The 18,675-nt window shown below is 45.4% G+C and overlaps 1 protein-coding gene across 1 annotated transcript; it reads left to right on the top strand.

Moving 5' to 3' along the window:
* Positions 1-1,518: 1,518 nt before the first annotated feature.
* Positions 1,519-16,004, top strand: CHRNB3 (cholinergic receptor nicotinic beta 3 subunit). Its single transcript, XM_054398254.1, has 6 exons — positions 1,519-1,561; positions 7,141-7,292; positions 8,413-8,457; positions 13,389-13,498; positions 13,704-14,586; positions 15,870-16,004. The coding sequence occupies exons 1-6, from the start codon at positions 1,519-1,521 to the stop codon at positions 16,002-16,004; spliced, it is 1,368 nt and encodes a 455-aa protein (XP_054254229.1).
* The last annotated feature ends 2,671 nt before the right edge of the window (positions 16,005-18,675 follow it).

The following is an 18,675-nucleotide window of genomic DNA, read 5'->3' as shown; positions in this document are numbered from 1 at the left end:
GCATGATGTCAGCATAGTATTGAATACTATAGATTCCGCTGGCTAAACCATCATCTCTGTCATGTCTGTCAAGGGTGGGTGCTCAATGTGCTTCATGACCTAACTGGTACCGATAAGGAAAAGCCAAACTGAGCTCCTGCCCATGGCCTGCCAGAGAGCAGGTACGCTGGAGATCTGGATGAAGGAAACTGTAAGCCCACAGCAGCACAAATAAGGTGGTAGAACACTTCAAGAATGTTACTTGTATCAGCAATGTACTTTGAACCACACTGAAACGACATCTTTTTCATTACAGGAAGTGGAATAATCTGTTAAGGCTATAACTGCCGGTTATCAATCCTCTGTGAGGATGCTTAGATAAGGCAAATCTGAATCACATGGCTTCTGACTGTAGCAGAATCTAGGCCACTGCAAGAAAGAGGCCAGGATGTTACTGGAAAACCCCCTAATTTCCCATGTAAAAGTCAGCAATCAAGTAGCCATAAAGAATAAATCAAAGCCAGAGGAGCTTCAGATCTGGGTGCAACCTAGAAGAATTTTGCACCGCTTTATCTTGAACTTTTCAAGTTCAAGAAAAAAGCACTTCTTTGGAGAGAGATGGCAAAGTGACTTTCACTTGGGAAGAAAACCGAGAAGATCCTGAGATCGTTTGGCAGAGATGTGGCAGGGGAATAGGAAAAGAGAAACCCACATCCTTTTTAATATCAGCGGTTTCTGGTGGCTTCTGAATGGAAGCCCTGTCTGAGGTGCTGCTGGAGAGGAGTGACACCTACAAGTGGAACTAGCTAAATAATCAAGCCCCCACCACTCTCATTGCTAAACAAAAAGCTCTGGAGCAACATACTCTGTTAAAGCAGTGCCAGTAAACAGTGCTGTGCAAGCATTTCTCTGCTGCTGTCTGTGATGTTTTGTGTATGAGTAATGAGACATAAATTTAGAAATCTGCCCCGTTTTCCCACCTATACCTGACTGTTTTTTTCCCTCCAAAAATCCATTTTATAGCTGCAAGCCAGCAAGTGTAGTATGAGAAATGAATAAGCTAAGTTAGATCTGTAGGCAGGCTGCCTTTTTTATTAGACCAACCAGTACAGCTGGAGCGAACAATCTTCCAGGCATATGATCTCTCTTTGGGTCTGATCTGCAGCCTTGTTTTTAGCCCAGATGTGTCAGCATAATAAAAGATGTTCCTCCTCCTTTAAAACCTTGTTTCACTTCTACTCACAGACCTGAAGTGGCTATAGCCACCCAAATACCACCACAAACAAATCAGGCAGAGTTTAGGACCTGGAGCCCTATTTTAGGCTTATGGGATGTGACAGCTGATGGAAAATCAATGAAGTGTGATTTACAGAGCATCGTAATGAGGCAAGATAAGGCTTGAAATGTGCTGCCTTGCCTTGCAGACTCAATTGTCTGCTTTGATTTTCAACTAGATAGTTTCAATCCCTTTCTAGGATGAGACCAATTTGCTTATGAAGACAAAAGATCAGATTTAAAGGACAAGCCACAGCGGTGCCCATGCTTTGCCTAGTGATTTTTGTGCTGTGTCTGAGTCACTCAGGTAAGTGTGATTTCTTTTTTTTTCCAAGTTGAGCTGCCGGTGTTCAGGATTTTTGGGGCGGTTGGCTGTCTGGTTAGCTGCTGCTGGGTGGGACAGGGTAAATTCTGGCTTCCTTTGGTTCTCTTCTTAACGTAGTCTGACTAGTAAAAGAGGGTTGTATCAGCTGCTGCTTTTGTATTGTAACCACAGCCGGTTTGGCAACAAGGTTTTAATAACTGGGGGGTTGGGGAGAGGGTGGTCACTAAAGGGAGTTACAGGAGAATCTCCATCATCAGGAGGTAAACTGAAATGCCTTAGGGAAGCTGATGAAAAGCTAAGTGTCTCGTGTGTATTTCTCTGGGTGTTTTGCATGTTTCTTTAGCAGATTTCTTGCCCCAGCACTCCTAAAGGGAGATGGCAAGCAGTGCTTGGTTACTTGTATGTGCAGTAACCAGAGAGCTCCCTAACTTTTGCCTTCTCTGTTCACCCTATGGTTAATTCAGCCACACACCAACCCTACAGCTGCTTCTGTCTCTTTTAAAAGGCAGTACTGCTTCTCATGTCTTTTTCTGGCTTAATCGTCAGATAAGGCTTGATGAAATGAGCTAATTTTTTCCACTTGATATCTTCCTTCTCACCAAGAACTGCTTTTGAAGTGTCTTCTTGCAAGTACTGAGACTGTCTTATAATGGCACCAATCTCACTTTCTTCTTTGTGATACTTTTCAAGTCCTTTTCACTCTTATGTGGCTTTCCCTGCAGCTGATAATTAACACATCCAACCCTAAACCCAGCTTTACCACCTTTCTGCTATATCCTCTTGGAAAATTATGGCCCATGGACTTCATGTGAAGTATGGGCTGTGAAATAGAAATAATTTCCTATGAGGGAGCTCATACACAGCTATGGACACTGTGGTGACAGTGTATGTGGCTGTGTATCTGTGTGCAGGTAAACTTGGATGTGCTCGGGTAAACCCAGAGCAATGTATTCTACCATTAAGACAAAGCTGGTTTTAATCCTGCAAGTTGTGGGGTTGTGGATTTCTTTTATTCAATGGCTTTCCCATTAACTCTCTTATGTTTAACAACCATGCATCCCTATGAACATCCTAAATGGAAGCAAAAAGGCTGGGGCCAGTGTCTCTGCAGAGGCTCTTACGTGTCAGGGAACAGGACCACTGAGGTTGTGGGTAGTGAGGGGGGGAGAAATACATTCTTTATGTTTGGTTGCAGATGCAATGACTGCATGGTGTGTTCGGGACACACCAGTTTCCTGGGACAGACAGACGATATCTGTTCCCCATTTGCTGTGGTGGAGGTTGGGGTAGCCCCGGTGTGAGAATAAATGGTGGAATATGCAGCTTCGTGTTGTATTTGTGGTTTCCAGATTAGTAACAGCAGGCCTCAAAGATGTGTGACAAAGCAGCAAGACACTAAGTGGCCACAGAGGCTGCTATAAGCTGTACGGATGGCTGCATGAGCCTGTCTCTGGTTGTGGTGCAGGTGGAAAGGAACATGAACGATTCCTCTGACTGCCTGGACTCCCCTGTCCAGGGTTTGGTAACTGAATGTCCAGCAACAGAGGACAAGCACAACCTGTGTTAGAACATCTGACAGTAAAGTTACCCTGAGAGTGGCAATCATTAGGCTTCAGAGTTTACAGCTTCTTGAAGAGGGATGAACATCTATCTGCTGTAGCTGGAAGTGTGGGATGACAGTGATTCTTGGACTTTGTGCTACTCTGAGAGAATCCAGACTGAATTAGGGAATAATTATGTCCAATGGCAAGCTCTAGCATGGGAGCAGGTTTTTATTTCGGTCAGTTCTTCATCTTTGCCTGTTCCTTCTAGGTCTGCCACTACCCACAGACTCATATAGACCCTTTCAAGAGAGAGGAGGCTGCACAGCCTGTCTCACCCAGGAGATGGGCAGCAGCTGCTGGGGAAAGATGAGACAAACAGGGTTAGTGTCTATGGTCATACTCTTTCAGCCATGCATGTGCCAGAACAGTACCCTCTGCCTCCAGTTCTCCCTCTGGAGCAGCTTCTGAGCTCAGATGCTCTTTGCTCTCTCTCCTTGTGGCGCAGGGACCCTTCTGTGGGCTGCCTTATCTCTGATGTTCACTGCACAGTGTATGTGAGCCCCTCAAGTGTCCCATCCTGTCAGAGGTCTCCCATTTCCCATTCCTCACACCATCCCTTGGCCTGACCCTCTGCCTGCAGGATCCCTCCTGTACCTAATAGATGGCAATCTAGGCACAGGTGTCTTGCTCACACTGGGGCTGGCAGGGCGTGGATGGTGAGGAGACAAGGTGGGCCCTAAGCAGCACCCTTTGAGTTGCCCTTTGACTGCTGGCACGTCAATATGGGCTGTAATCCCCATAGAAAAGGGCTGATCAGCACAAGTTCCTTTTTCTGTCATGGTGTATTTAAAGAGAGATTGTTTGAAGAGGGTGCTTCACGTGTGTGAAGGAAGATGTGGAGGTCATGTCAGGACTTCAGCATCAGAATAGGGCTGGCATTTGGGAAAGGATAGAGGGTCTGAAATGCCCTTTGCCTTTCATGGTAGCAAAGGGAAGAGGGAGTGTGGTGCCAGGGACTGTGTAAGTCTCAAGTCTTGCAGATACAGATCGTGATGGCTCTGTGCTTGGCTGTGGGCAAGCCTGGCCCTGGCTGCATCATCTAGTTCCTCCTGCTTCCAGATGAGCCCCTTCCGCTTTTTGGTCCACTGATGCTGTTGTTCACCCAACTCACCTCCCGACTCATTTTTCTCAAAAATTTGCTACTATAAAAACAGAGTCATAGAATCACTTGATTGGAAAAGATCTTTAAGATCCTCAGGTCCAGCTGTTAACCCAACACTACTAGGTTGCTACTAAACCATGTGCCTCAGCACTACGCCTGCACATCTCTTAAATATCTCCAGCGGTGGTGACTCAGTCACTGTTCTGGGCAACCTTTTCAGTGCAGATCACCTTTTCAGTGAAGAAGATTTTCCTGTATCCATCCTAATCCTCCCCTGGTGCAATTTGAGGTTGCTTCCTTTTGTCCCGCAGCTTGTTACTTGGGAGAAGAGACCCTTTCAGGTAGTTATAGAGAGTAAGAAATTTTACCTTGAGCACAGCTCTCTCAGCTGCTCCTCACAAGATTTGTTTTTGATGCAGCTGTGCTGCTGTTCTTCAGATGATCTCCAGCACCTCAATACCATTTTTGTAGTGAGAGGCCCAAACTGAACACAGTATTTGATGTTTATCCTCAGGGGAGATGGTCACTTCCCTAGTCCTGCTGGACAAGCCAAGATGTCACTGGGCTTCTTGTCCACCTGAACACACTTCAGCTGGATCACCTTCAGCTGGCTGTTGATCAACACCCTTAGCTCCTTTTCCACCAGGCAACTTTCCAGCCACTCATTCCCAAGCCTGTAGTGTTGCATGGGGTTGTTGTGATGCAAGTACAGGACCTAGAACTTAGTTTTGTTAAACCTCACACCACTGGCATTGGTCCACCAATCTATCCTGTCTAGATCCGTCTGTATAGCCTTCATACTACCAAGAAGATCAACAGTCCTATCCTACTTTGTGTTGTCTTCAAACTTACTTTCAGAGTGTATTTGATTTCTTTATTCAGATCACTGATAGAGATGTTAAATCCTGATACTGAGCCCTGGGGAACACCACTTGTGACCTAGGATTTAACTCCTTTCACCACAAGTATTTGGGCCTGGCTATCTAGCCAATTCTTTATCCAGAGAAGTGTCCACCTATCCAAGCCCTGAGCAGTAAGCTTCTCCAGCAGGATGTTGTGGGAAATGGTGTCAAAAACTTTACTAAAGTCAAGACAGATAACATTCACAGCCTTTCCCTCACCCACTAAGTGGATCAGCTTATTGTAGGAGGAGACCAGGTTAGTCAAGCAGGACCTGCCTTGCATAAATCTATGCTGACTGGGCTTTGTTGTTTGATTATCTTGTATGTGCCACATGATGGCAATAAGGATGATCTGATTTATAACCTTTCATAGCACCAAGGTCAGACAGAATGGTTTGTAGATCCTGGGATCATCCTTCTGGCCCTTCTTGTAGATGGCTGTCAAATTTGCTAATCTCCAGTCAAGCGGAACCCCCTCAGTTAGCCAGGACTGCTGAAAAATGATGGAAAGTGACTTTGTGAGCACTTTTACCAGCTCTCTTAGAACCTTTGGATGAATCCCTTCCAGCCCTTTAGGCTTGTGTGCACCCTCGTGGTGTAGTATCTCACTGTTTTTGGATTGTAGCTCTGGAGGCTGGGCACTCAGGGCACAGCTCATCATAGTGTTAAAGACTGAGGCAAAGGTGGCCTTCAGTTCCTCAGCCTTTTCCTCATCCTTGGTCACTATGTTTCCCCTCATATCTGATACAAGATGGAGATTCTCCTTAATCCTCCCATTGCTGTTAATGTATTTGTAGCAATATTTTTTAATTGTCTTTTATGACAGAAGCCAGATGGAACTGTAGTTGGGCTTTGGCTTTCCTGATTTTCTCCCTGTGCAACCTCACAAAATCTTTGTGGTCTTCCTGAGTTGCCTGTCCCTTTTTCCAAAGTTCATAAACTCATTTTTTCCCCCCCATGAGTTCCATCCAAAGCTCACTTCAGCCAGGGTGTTCTTCCTTGTTGGCCTGTCTTTTGGCACATGGGGATAGTCTGCTCCTGCACATTTAGTTCCTTCTTGAATGTCCAGCTTTCCTGGCTGTCTCCTCCAGGATTGCATCCTGGGGGATTGTGTCAAACAGTCTCCTAAACTGGCCAAAATAATGCCCTCCAGAAGTCCAGGGTGGAAGTTTTGCTGCCCCCCTTTGTTACTTTCCCAAGATTTGAAAACTACCGGATCACTATGCCCAAGTGTGAAGAAGGAAGATTCATTTCCAAGTGCTGCATGAGGCTTCCTCAGATCTGACTTACCAGCCATATAGCTTCCAGCAAGGAGATCCCACCACCTTGATCATTGTGCAAAGGTAGTATCTGTCTCAGAGAGGCCATAGAAACCAACCAAGGGCAGGTGAAATCCTTGGGCCTTGAGATGCCCACAGTGTTTTTCTTCTCTGTCTAGCTGCAAGCCAGCAAGCCAGCTTGCATTGGCTCACAGTGACTGGATTTCCCCTGTGTCCACAGTTCTCTGTGGTACAGCACAAGTATCTGAAAAAACAGAACTCTTTCTCAGTATGGTGTTTGTCTTGCTGGGTATTTACTACTCAAGAGTGAAAGGAAGCACCTGATGCTGAGCCTGTGGATCTTATAAAGAGTGATAGGAAAGACTGGGCAAGTACATCAAATCAAGACAAAAGGACAACAGGAAGCAGAAACCTAGTACAAGAGTCATTACTGCTCTGGTGTGACAATTTTTTCTGTGTGTGAGGTGGACTTAGGTTGTCTTGCCTTCCTGACCCCTTGCACTGACTTTGCTGAGAGCCTATACATCTAAATCCCTACAGATTTTACTGACAACAGCCCCCAGAGGCAAATTTGTCTCACATCATTGCTCTGTGACACTTCTTCAGGACTTGACATTCTCCACATCTGCTTTCCAACATGTTCATGTTCCCAAACTCTATTACTCTCTTCCAGATGTGGCTGCCTTCAGCTCTATTGCTGAAAATGAGGACGCTCTTCTCAAGCACTTATTTCAAGGCTATCAGAAATGGGTCCGCCCTGTGGAAAACTCCAATGATACCATCAAAGTCCTTTTTGGATTAAAGATATCACAGCTTGTTGATGTGGTAAGTCTTGTGTTTGGATTGGTGAAACATCTGTTCTTTTAGAGACAGTCATGTATTCACCTAGAGGGCTGGTGGTGCTCTTGGCACCTGGCACAGCAGAATCCCTCACCCTGTGGGCTTCCTGAGGCTGGACTGAGCTTTTCCACATCAGATTCTTGAGGACAACCCTCTTTCCTCCACGTCCTCCTGCTGGCAAGGCAGAGAGCAGGAGGCCAGCACAGCTTGAGCAGCCCAGGCCCACCAGGGCTGGAGCTGCTTTCTAACTCCAAAGGAAGACAGGAAAACACTATTGGAAAAAGTATTATCTTTGTTATTCTTCTCATGGAAATTTTACCACCTGACACATGAAATGCAAACAGATGATCAGGAACAAAATACCGAGTGTAATGTGGTGCTAGTGATGTGATCTCCTGCCTCATGCAGAGCACATGTCAAAAACTTTTTAGTTTTGCAGCAAACCTGAAGGTCCTCTTTTGGCCACTGTTCTCAGTGAATAATGCCTCATTGTATCGAGGCCGAGGGCAGCTTGTATCTTGAGCCAGATGGCCACCAAATAAGACACTAGGCACCAAATAGTCCCATGTTTTTGTCCATGTGGAAATTTTCCCTTCCCTTTCACCTCCATCACCGTCACAAAGAGGGGAATTTGGACATAGCCCAGAGGTACTCACACAACAGTGTGCTGCTTACACTCACTGGCAGCGTCCTCTTGTGCCATGGAAGGTAGACTCTTATTTAGCACTTTATTTACATATTCAGGGCAATGTTCCCAAGCTCACTCCAGGCTGAGCAATGTGGGGAGATGAGCAATCCTTTGAGTCTACAACCATGTTATATCCTGACTCCACGTGCTGGCTGAGCCCTGCTGCTTCCCTGCTCTTTGGTGTCTGAATCTTTTGGGCTGCTGTGAAATGCTAGGCCTCAGCATTGCAGCCTCAGGAGTTCTAGATGAGAGCAGGTACCTAGAAAGTATGTTCACATCCCCTAACAGTGGCTGAAGAGCCCAGAGCCATGGGGAAACAGGACCCTGCTTAGTACAGGGCTGGACTCAGTTATGCATAGGGTCTGTTTCTGCTGGCTGTTTTGGTATTGCAATTCACTTTACTTTGTGTCCCTCTAGGATGAGAAGAATCAGCTGATGACAACCAACGTGTGGCTGAAGCAGGTAAATTAGACCAAATTTTCTTCTCAGTGTAGGGCTGCTGAGCCGAGCAGACGTACCAGCCTTCTGCCCAACCTACCACCCATTTCCTTTTGTGATTTTGAGTGGCCAGACAAAGCAGCACCATGTGATCTTGCCTGAAGTTTTTTCTTTACTCCTCTCACTCCACCAAGTTCATGAAGGGTCAGAAAGACAGGCAGGTGGGACTTTAGGAAACAGAGTGCCCACTTGTCCTGACCTGCCCTCCAGCTGTGTGCTCAAGCCAGCTGTACTTCAGGACAGCCACACCTTGTGATATGAATGGCTGTCTCTGGGACGCTGTGTGCGCCCTGAGGGACTATCCTCTCTCAGACTTAGAGGTCACCCAAGTGCTATCTCTCTTGCCCAAGCTATGACTGGTGGCTTAGATAGATTTCTTCAGCATAACTAAAAAGAAAGAAAAAAACAGCATATTACCAGCCTCCAAATTCAAATCTGTGGCAAATTAATCCCATGTCTCTAACATAATTGCTCCTGGAGGTGATGATAATTTATACAAATGGGGGAAAGGTGCAAACTGAACTGTTAGGTCTCCTTTCTTCTCCTCTCCTGGAGAACACTGCATTGGTTCATATTACATTGCACCAGTTCACTGACCTTGTGACAGTTTTTTCTAACTCTCTCGGCCATGTGAGCATCTATAAACATGTCAGCTGATCCCAGAGAAAGGACATAAAAAGCACAAGCCATACTTGAAATGATGCTGTGGAAAATGGTTCCCAGAGGTCACTGGGATGGTGAAGAATGTGTCTCGGTTTTTGTTCTCAGTCTGGTACTTGTAGTGCTGTGGTGGGGATGAGCTTTTGGGTGGAGCAGAACCCCTAAAGGCCATATGGACATTACATGCAAAGACGGTCTTTCTCTTGGAGAAGGAGAAGCCCAGATTTCCTCTTACTGCAGGGAGGGCAGGAATTTCCCTGTTTGCTGGAAGAATTTGCTGCTGATCTGAATCCAACTGCTGAGAGCCTAGCCTGAAAGAGCTGTGATGTTACCTTTTCCTTACCTTCAGCTGCCGTAGCAGAATCCCTCACATGCACAGGGCCAGATCCCAGGTTCCTTGTTTTTCCTCAGTAGACGCTTGGGCAAATAACAGAGCCCTTCTACCAAGGTAACTCCTCACTCTCCTGTCCTCTCCCCATTCCCACTGTCTTTCATTACAGGCTGCAGCACCTACCTCTTGCTACAGGTCCAAGCCATGCAGTCTGCAGATGTGGAATCAACTCATTTTACACTCCTCATTCTCTCTGTTCCAGCAAATGTACCCAGAAAAATTTTACAGTCTTTTGCAGCCTTTGACATAACATTCCTTGGTGTGACCATCTCCTTCTTGATAGGGAAGAATTGTCTGCTGGGACAGCAAAGTGTCCCTATGATTTAGGGCAGCCTTCATCTTTCTGGCTGGGTGATATTTTCACTCAGATTACAATGTCTGTAGAAGAGAGAGACCTGAAGTACTCACTCACAATAGAAGGCCAAATGCAAGTCCAAGCTGCCAAAGGGCATTAGGCCTGGGATGCTAATATAGACAGACATCTGATTCTCTCTCCATTGATGCATGTACTTGTGCATGGAACTTTCAGGTTAGCCCATCCATGCTGGCACCCTGTTTGTACTGCAGTATCAACCTCCCCAGAGTCATAGCCCCTTGGCTATTTTTCCACCACTCTGGCTGTGGGAAATCAGCTTCTGTTGCCCATTACTCCTAAATGTGCTGCAGGAGGTAGAAACACGGCCACCTTCCACTCTCGCCTTTCTCAGTGCATAACTGAGTCCAGCCCTGTACTAAGCAGAGCGTAACATATGGTCCTGTTTCCCCATGGCTCTGGGCTCTTCAGCCACTGTTAGGGGATGTGAACACTTTCTAGGTCCTTGTTCTCATCTGGAACTCCTGAGGCTGCAATGGTGAGGCCTAGCATTTCACAGCAGCCCAAAAGAATCAGATAACAAAGAGCAGGGAAGCAGCAGGGTGAGGGAGAAGCAACTTTATCTGATCCTTCTGCCTCATGCAGTGACTGAAAATAGGATCTACGCAGAGTATGCTCTATAGACATGCTAATTTCTCTAGAGGTCTTTGGAATCTGTGGTCAGTCTTTAGCCAGCGCAGCTCCCTAGGGTACCTCAGTACCATGACTGAGAATTTCTGAGCTGAGGTCTTGGTAGTTGTTACCATTCCTAATACATATTCTCCATCTGAGGGACTTGAGAACATCAAGACCTGAATGAAATCCAAAAAGAGCAGAAAATGTGAGGCACAGGCTCTGCTTCTCACACGTGCAGATGCCTCCAGGAGTGCAGGCTGAGCACTATAATAGCCATGGCCTCCTAACCCAGGTGCCCTGCTTAGGGAGTTATGCATTCCCATAGGCTTAGTGTGAACTGTTGCCACATGCAGTCCAGTGCCTGGGGGATAATTAGAATGCACAGGCAGAACAGCTAGAAGAAAGCCCATAAAACTAAGCAGAATTAAAGTAACTTATTTTCATTTGGGTAAGGAGAAGTCAAAAACACTATAACAAACCAGCACTCTAATTACACAGACCCTGTCCTTCTTCAGGAGCTGGAGAGATCAGAGAAGTTTGGTCCTCACCCTGGGTGTGTGAGGTTGAGGGGCAAGAGTCTGGCTTTTCGTAGGTGAATAAAGCTTAAATCCAAGGTTTTCTTTCTTTTTAATGTCTTTATTTTCTTTTACCTCAAACATCCAGATGCTCAAATTGGTAGAACTGGATGATATGCATGTAGGCAGACCCAGAAGGTGTAAAGGTGCTTTTAGTAGTTGCTGAGAACGTACCAGGATTTGGGCAAGCTATGGAGTCTGCTAGCAAGGGTCAAGAATCTGAGTCCAGTCCACTTGCTGTGGGTTAAGCACTTGAATGACAGCCCAGAGACAGGAATTTGGTAGAACTGGAGAAGGTGGAGAGCAATGGGAGGGTCTGCAGCAGTTTGGAGGAAACTGCTACAATTGTTGTCAGCGTAGCCCATAGGAAGATTCACATTTTAAACTGCTCAGCTTCAAAGTCTGCCCACAATCTGTTTTCTGCTCTAGTAAGAGGACACAACAATTTGCCTTGCAGACATGAAAGAGCACTTCATATGGGAGAGAAATCAATGCAGGGCAGGGATAAGAGGGATATTGTAGATGCAGCAAATAACCCAGGCTGAGAGGCTGTTCCAGTTCAACTGTAGATGGATGTTTTTTTCTCCAAGTGGCTCACAGGGTATTTGCTTCTGTTGTGTTAGTGCAGGCTATGAGCTGACTGTGTTGGCTGTGCTGTCGGCCCTGACTATCCCTTTGCATAACAGGTATGTTTCCAGCCTAAATCTCCTTGCACCTGTTACGGGAGATGTCCAGAACATATATGAGTCTGTGCCCCCATATGAGCCCTGTCTGTTGGAAACACCTGCTGGATACCGATCCACAGAGAAAAGTTCATGCTAAAAGTTGTATGCTCTATCTCTGCTGCTGAGGCTAAGAGCAGCAGTAGCCATTCTTCTCTTTCCACATCTGAACAGCTCCCATCCCTCCTTCATCAACCAGAGGTACCAGGAATGGAGGGCTGTGCCTAATAGCTGATGCCCACCATTTGGACCAATCAGAGAGTGGGTTCGTATCTCTTCTGGTGCAGGTAGTGGAGCCATTAATCCTGTCATGACACCACCCTGGGTAACTGCCTCCTTGGCTTGTGCCTTAGGTCAGATTTGAGGAGGGGTCTACCAGCCACCTGCCCATGCCCTTGGGTCCCATCCCTTGCCTGCACCTGGAGGAAGAAGATGCTTGTTCTCACTCTGTTCAGGTCTCTACTGAGGCTCTGGGTTGCTGCCACATGGTAAAGGAATGCAACAACAAGTTTTTATGGAATCCCCAGTTGTATGTGGAGTCAAAAAAATAGAAAGGGAACGATATGGCGGGAGAAGAAGCAGGGAAGATTTATTTTTGGTTCATTCTTAAGACATGGAGGAAATTGTCTGGAGGAGGCTGAGGCCCCCACATCCCTGGAGAGCTTAGTGCTGGAGCTTAATGGAAAGTGGTTCCTCGTTTGCTTCTTGGTATTGACCACAGTCTACAGCTCTTGCTTCCTCTCATTGCTATTTCTGTGAGAAAGTGAAACCCCTCATCAATAATGAACGGAGATCAGAGACCTGCTTTTACACTGCATATCCATGAAAATCTCCAGTTTGCTCTGCTAGGACCTACCCATCTGAGAAAAAAAACAAATGAGGAGGAAAAACTTTTTCTAGAATTCAACATGATGAAAATGGACAGGACTTCACCAGCTTTTCCCTGTTTTGTGTTATCTCTTTAGGACAATAACCAAATGCTTTACAGCAGTGTTGGATTATTTTTTCTGCAATAGTGTGCCGGTCTTCCTGATTAAAGAACAATGATCTGCTCTGCAGGGATAGTGTTCAGTTTATAGCTGAAAAAGGACAGGTTTCCACTGAGAAATAATTCCAGGCCACCTCTCTGTCACATGGGTAGTAGTACCCCTGCCAGATGGATCTTCTGTGGGGTCAGTGCCAGCCAAAACCAGCATGAGTTGGTTCTCAGAGGGAAGAAGAGGTACCATACTCAAGGGAAGAGGCTCTTTCCTTCTGGACTATCTTCAGATAGGCTGGGCCAGATGGTGATTGAAGTGGGAGTCAAGTACTGTCCCAGAGTGAAGGTTGCCTGCAAAGGGATGGGTTGCTGTTGCTGGGACCCACCTGTAGTGAGAGGGGAAGTGCTTGTGGGAATAAACATCTCCCAGCCATGTCTGCCTGGTAGTCTCTCTGCAGCTGAGCAGTCCTGTACCAAACTCTGCTCATTGTGCTGTGCAATGCAGTCCCTTTGAGGCTTGTAGTGGGAAAAGGAATGAGGCTGTTGTGAGTGGGTAGAGGATTCTACTGACTTGTTGCAGGAATGGATGGATCACAAACTCTCTTGGAATCCAGAGGAATATGGTGGGATCACTGCCATCCGTGTCCCCTCCGAGTCCCTGTGGCTTCCTGACATTGTTTTATTTGAAAAGTAAGTAGCATGGCTCCTTGCTCCCTGCTTAGACCAGAGCTTGAGCAAGACATGTCTGTGAAACTTGTGCGTGTTGTGTCTTTAGGCAGTATGAATGTTGGCTTCTCTTGTGCTTCATGTGATGGGTAGAAAGCACAGCTGTGAGGGGCTAGAACTGGGGCAAACATAGTCCTAAACTTATTGTTTCTTGCTGTCCATCTCCCAGTGCTGATGGGCGTTTTGAAGGATCCCTGATGACCAAAGCCATAGTGAAGTACAATGGAGCAGTGACCTGGACACCACCAGCCAGTTATAAGAGTTCCTGCACAATGGATGTGACTTTCTTCCCCTTCGACAGGCAGAACTGCTCCATGAAATTTGGGTCATGGACATATGATGGCAGTATGGTGGACTTAATTTTGGTAGATGAAAATGTAGACAGGAAAGACTTCTTTGATAATGGGGAATGGGAGATCTTAAATGCCAAAGGTATGAAAGGCAACAGGAAGGACGGTCTGTACTCTTACCCATTTGTCACTTACTCCTTTGTGTTGAGACGCCTTCCACTGTTTTACACTCTTTTCTTAATAATTCCTTGCCTGGGATTATCATTTCTAACTGTCCTGGTGTTTTACCTGCCTTCAGATGAAGGAGAAAAGCTTTCATTATCTACATCGGTTCTAGTTTCCCTCACTGTATTCCTTTTAGTGATTGAGGAAATAATCCCTTCTTCTTCCAAAGTCATCCCTCTGATTGGTGAGTATCTGCTGTTCATCATGATTTTTGTGACTCTCTCTATCATCGTGACTGTGTTTGTTATCAACGTCCACCACCGCTCCTCAGCAACTTACCATCCCATGGCTCCCTGGGTTAAAAGACTTTTCCTCCAGAAGCTGCCTCGGCTGCTGTGCATGAAAGGCCATGTAGATCGTTACTCCTTCTCAGAGACTGAAGAAAAGGAAACTAGCTTGAAATCAAAGCTCCTAGGGAAGCAGAAACACAAGCAAGCAAAAGATGGAGAGAAAATTGTTATTGCCTTTTTGGAAAAGGCAGCTGACTCCATTCGATACATTTCCAGGCATGTTAAAAAGGAGCATTTCATAAGACAGGTAGGTGAAAGGAGGGATCATAGTTTCCTTGACAGAAACGGCTTTCAAGCTCTTAACTTTTCTGCATGCCTTTCCTTTTTCATGCTCTCATCTAAGACATGTCCTGGGAGATGCCCCTGATAGATAAATAATATGTTATTTTGGGAAAACTCACTGCTTCAAGGAGAACTGCGTCATGCTGTGGGAGTCCCTGCTCTTCACAGACATCAGCTTCTCCTAGAGGAATTTCTGTTTTGGGATTATTTGCCTAACTTTGTCCTGTTTAATTTGGGAATACATATGAATCTGGAAAACCTCTGAACTGTCACATGCTCCATGCTCTGAGAGTCTGTCTTCCACAACAGTTATAGGAAGGCTCGGCAGCAGTTGCCAGGTCTCAGTCCTGGCCTCCTGGCAACTATGTATAGTGCAGCTGCCCTGTTTTGAGTAGAGGTCCTTTAGATTTTCACTAACATCAATTCATATTAGTCCTTAACTACCATCTTTATTTTTCTTCTAATAAGCCATGGAGCTCTTAAAAAGGCAAATTACTGTGTGCATAAAAATGTATCTCATGCGAGGTAGAGTAGTTCACTTAGCAGCTTATGGAAAGAAGAAAACTGCTGTTAGCACCCTCCTAGCAAACAGTAAGTCTTTTTTTCAAACTGTGCTGAGAAGACTTCAGCAGAAAGATGAGCAGTAAATCAAACATGTAGTATCTGAGCATACAGTGTCCCTGACTGAAGCTTTCTCTTTGAAGCTTAAATAATGTTTAATAGAAGAAGTCCCTTGAATTGCTTTATAATAGCTATTCTGTGAGTGCTAGACCTCACAACAAAAAAAGCTCTCCCCTTAATGCACAGAATCTGGGCCAACAGAGCACTTAAGCAAGTACAACCCAGTGGGACCGCTTGTACTGGAAGCAATAGCTGCCTTGAAGGACTGTGTTAGAGCCAAATCCTGTCACTTGAAGGGAGATGTAGTTCTGTGAAAAGAAACACATCTCATTAAAGCCATCTTGAAGCTTGAGTCTGTAAACCTTCACATATGCACTTAGCTTAAAGCTTCTGCACAGGCTGAAAGAAGTCTGACTACCATGTGTGTAAAATTATGGAATTGTTTTGGGGTTTTGGGTGACTGGCAGCTATGGGTGCTGAAAAGGTGGTCTGCGTCAGTTTTAGCACACAGCATACTACAACCTTTAACTTTTAAAATAGGATTTTGAAGACTAAATATATGTAGCATTATCAACAAAGTCCTGGGCTCATTACTGTTTCTGTTTGTTCTCCCTCTCTCCCTCCCAGGTTGTCCAAGACTGGAAGTTTGTAGCTCAAGTCCTGGATCGGATCTTTCTTTGGTTATTTCTTGTGGCATCAGTGACAGGCTCAGCTCTCATCTTTACCCCTGCGTTACAAATGTGGCTGAACAGTGCTTTGTAGAAAATGCTCCCAAGGTAGCACAACCCCTGGGGCTGCCTCTGAGCTTTGTCTCTATTGTACAGGACAGGAAGCAACATAAAGAATGAGAGAAGGTGATGGTAAATAGTGGGCATAGATTAGTGCTTTCTGACTCCATACCACTCCACCAGTTACAGATTTGGCTCAGATCAGAGAAGGGCTTGGTGCACAGCTGAGTCCTTAAAAATTAATTGGGGTTGCACAACTGGGTTAATATTTTAGTATTAACTTGGTTATAGTACAACAAATCCAAAGATTTTAGTTAAAATTTGAAATAGCACAATGATTAAATTTAAGAGAGGAGTCTGCCAGTTAAAATGATACTTCATAAAAGATGTTACAGTAGGAACACAAATCAGTGCTCAGCTAATCTATATATTGCTTTGTGTGTGTACTCTACAGATTGCTTTGTGCATGTGTTAGAACTAGCAATCACATATCATGTGCATCAGAAAAAGTACAAATACCCTTTAGATGAGATGTTCAAAGCCTGGACTCTGTGGCCTTACCCTGCTGTAGGATCAGCTCAAGAGTGGCAGAATTTACTACTCTGCCCATATGCTACCAGCCTTTGTAGGATGCACATTCTATGCCTCCTCTTAGCCATCAGGAAGTTACAAGGTGTTACCCACTTTTCTGTATTATTTGCAATTTTTCCTGCTGCTCTGTAACATACCAAAAGGCTGAAGAAGTAAGGATTTTCCCCTTCTAAATGCCCCACATTTAGAAATGTTGATCCCTGTACCTGCTTGTTCATAGAACAAGTGGAAGATCACCTGAAGCATGAAGAAAGATGGCTGTACTGCTGCAGAAGGCAACAGTATTCTTCCTAACAGTTCAGCTGGAAGAAAGCTGAAGACATTTTTTTGGCACATGAAACTTGTGGTTGGTAAAGAAGTGAAGTTTCTCCTGAGAGCTGTGGGATAGACTGGCTTCTGGGAAGGTGTATTTCTGGGTGTTGTCTTGTTCAGGTTTCCTAGGCAATTCAGAATTTTGATTCCTCTGATTCATTTAAATATCCTTCTGCATGACTAGAAACAGTTTTTGCAAGTGTAAATGAGACCTGACAGACAATGCATAGGTGAAGCTCTCACTACTTTTGCTGAGGCAGTTTTTTTGTCAGTATGGAGCGTTTTAGAAAATCCCATTCAGAACTTGCAAATATTTTCTAAGCTAGCAAGGCATTTGGAGATTTTTAACAGTCTTAATGTGGATCTGATGTTAGAGCTTTGTCTAGCCTTGAAACTTTCTCCCTAGGGATAGGGGTTGGAAGGTGTTAAAAATACACAAAGGTATCCTTGTGCTTGGATTATATGTACATGCTAGACCTCTGTGAGTTAGTATCATCCCACCTTCTTGTACCACTCCAGAAAGTTCTGTTCACCTGTGCACTCAGTGTTAATAAAGATGTATTTAGTAAGCGATTCCTGGGGTGACACAGCTCACTGGACTTTGCTCTTTTGTGGTCAACTAAGGCTAGACTGTAGCCCATTTGAAATGCCTTTTCTCAATCTATCCAAACAGAGGAGCTGTCATGGTCTTGGAAAGTCCTCATCACTTTTTAGCTCTATATGTGAGTTTGAGGAAGGAGCATTCTGGTCTTGCTATTATACTGCAGGAACCTAGAATGGCCAATTACTTTCCAAAAGCTGAAAGGAGTATGCAAGGCTCCCAGTCTGCGTATACAAGCCTCCCAGTCTGTGCCAAGCACAACTGAAAATGGCAAAAGGAGGATCCAAAATTTACTGGGTGAAGGAAGGGGAAATAGACATTTTATGCTTTCTTGGAACATCAGGTTGATGGGCTAAGCTGTCCAAACCATGTCTTTAAGTCCAGAGGCAAGATACATGTAGTACTGAATCACAGAATCACAGAATCAATAAAGTTGGAAAAGACCTTAAGGATCGTCGAAGTCCAACCTGTCACCCAAGACCTCATGGCTACTAAACCATGTCACCAAGTGCCACGTCCAGTCGCCTCTTGAACACCTCCCGGGATGGTGACTCCACCACCTCCCTGGGCAGCACGTTCCAAGGGCTAACAACTCTCTCCGTGAAGAACTTTTTCCTCACCTCGAGCCTAAACTTGTCCTGGTGCAGCTTGAGACTGTGTCCTCTTGTTCTGGTGCTGGTTGCCTGGCAGAAGAGACCAACCCCCTCCTGGCTACAACCTCCCTCCAGGTAGCTGTAGACAGCAATGAGGTCACCCCTGAGCCTCCTCTTCTCCAGGCTAAACGATCCCAGCTCCTTCAAGCCTCTCCTCGTAGGGTTTGTGTTTGAGGCCTCTTACCAGCCTCATTGCCCTTCTCTGGACTGCAAATAACAAAGACAAGGAGTTGGAGCTGGGGCACAGAGGCCTCCTAACTAGAGATGAGAGACGCTGTACAATTGTGAACGCCTTCAGAAAAAGCCAGGGATTTTGCTAAGGTCAGTTTACTGACTGTGAGGTAGTAGTTGTAATGCTCAATACACCAATGCAGTACACCACCAGCCACAGTATTTCGTTGTTTGTATGGTCATAGACTGTAACAGTGAACACTGGCAGGCAGATGTCTCTCCTATAGAAATGAGGCTTCTGGGCTCAGAATGTGGCTCTCCATTTCAAACTCCCTTTCTTTCCCCTTTCCACCTTTCCGATTTAAGAGTCAGCATAG

This window comes from Indicator indicator, chromosome Z (assembly GCF_027791375.1).
Source record: "Indicator indicator isolate 239-I01 chromosome Z, UM_Iind_1.1, whole genome shotgun sequence".
NCBI lineage: Eukaryota > Metazoa > Chordata > Aves > Piciformes > Indicatoridae > Indicator > Indicator indicator.
The sequence above is the reverse complement of the archived record's forward strand: the minus strand, read 5'-3'. Positions and strand labels throughout refer to the sequence as shown.

Coding starts and splice junctions, on each gene's coding strand:
- CHRNB3 (XM_054398254.1), top strand. CDS start 1,519: ATGCTTTGCCTAGTGATTTTTGTGCTGTGTCTGAGTCACTCAG. Junction 1,562..7,140: donor GCTGTGTCTGAGTCACTCAG/GTAAGTGTGATT, acceptor ACTCTCTTCCAG/ATGTGGCTGCCTTCAGCTCT. Junction 8,458..13,388: donor CCAACGTGTGGCTGAAGCAG/GTAAATTAGACC, acceptor GACTTGTTGCAG/GAATGGATGGATCACAAACT.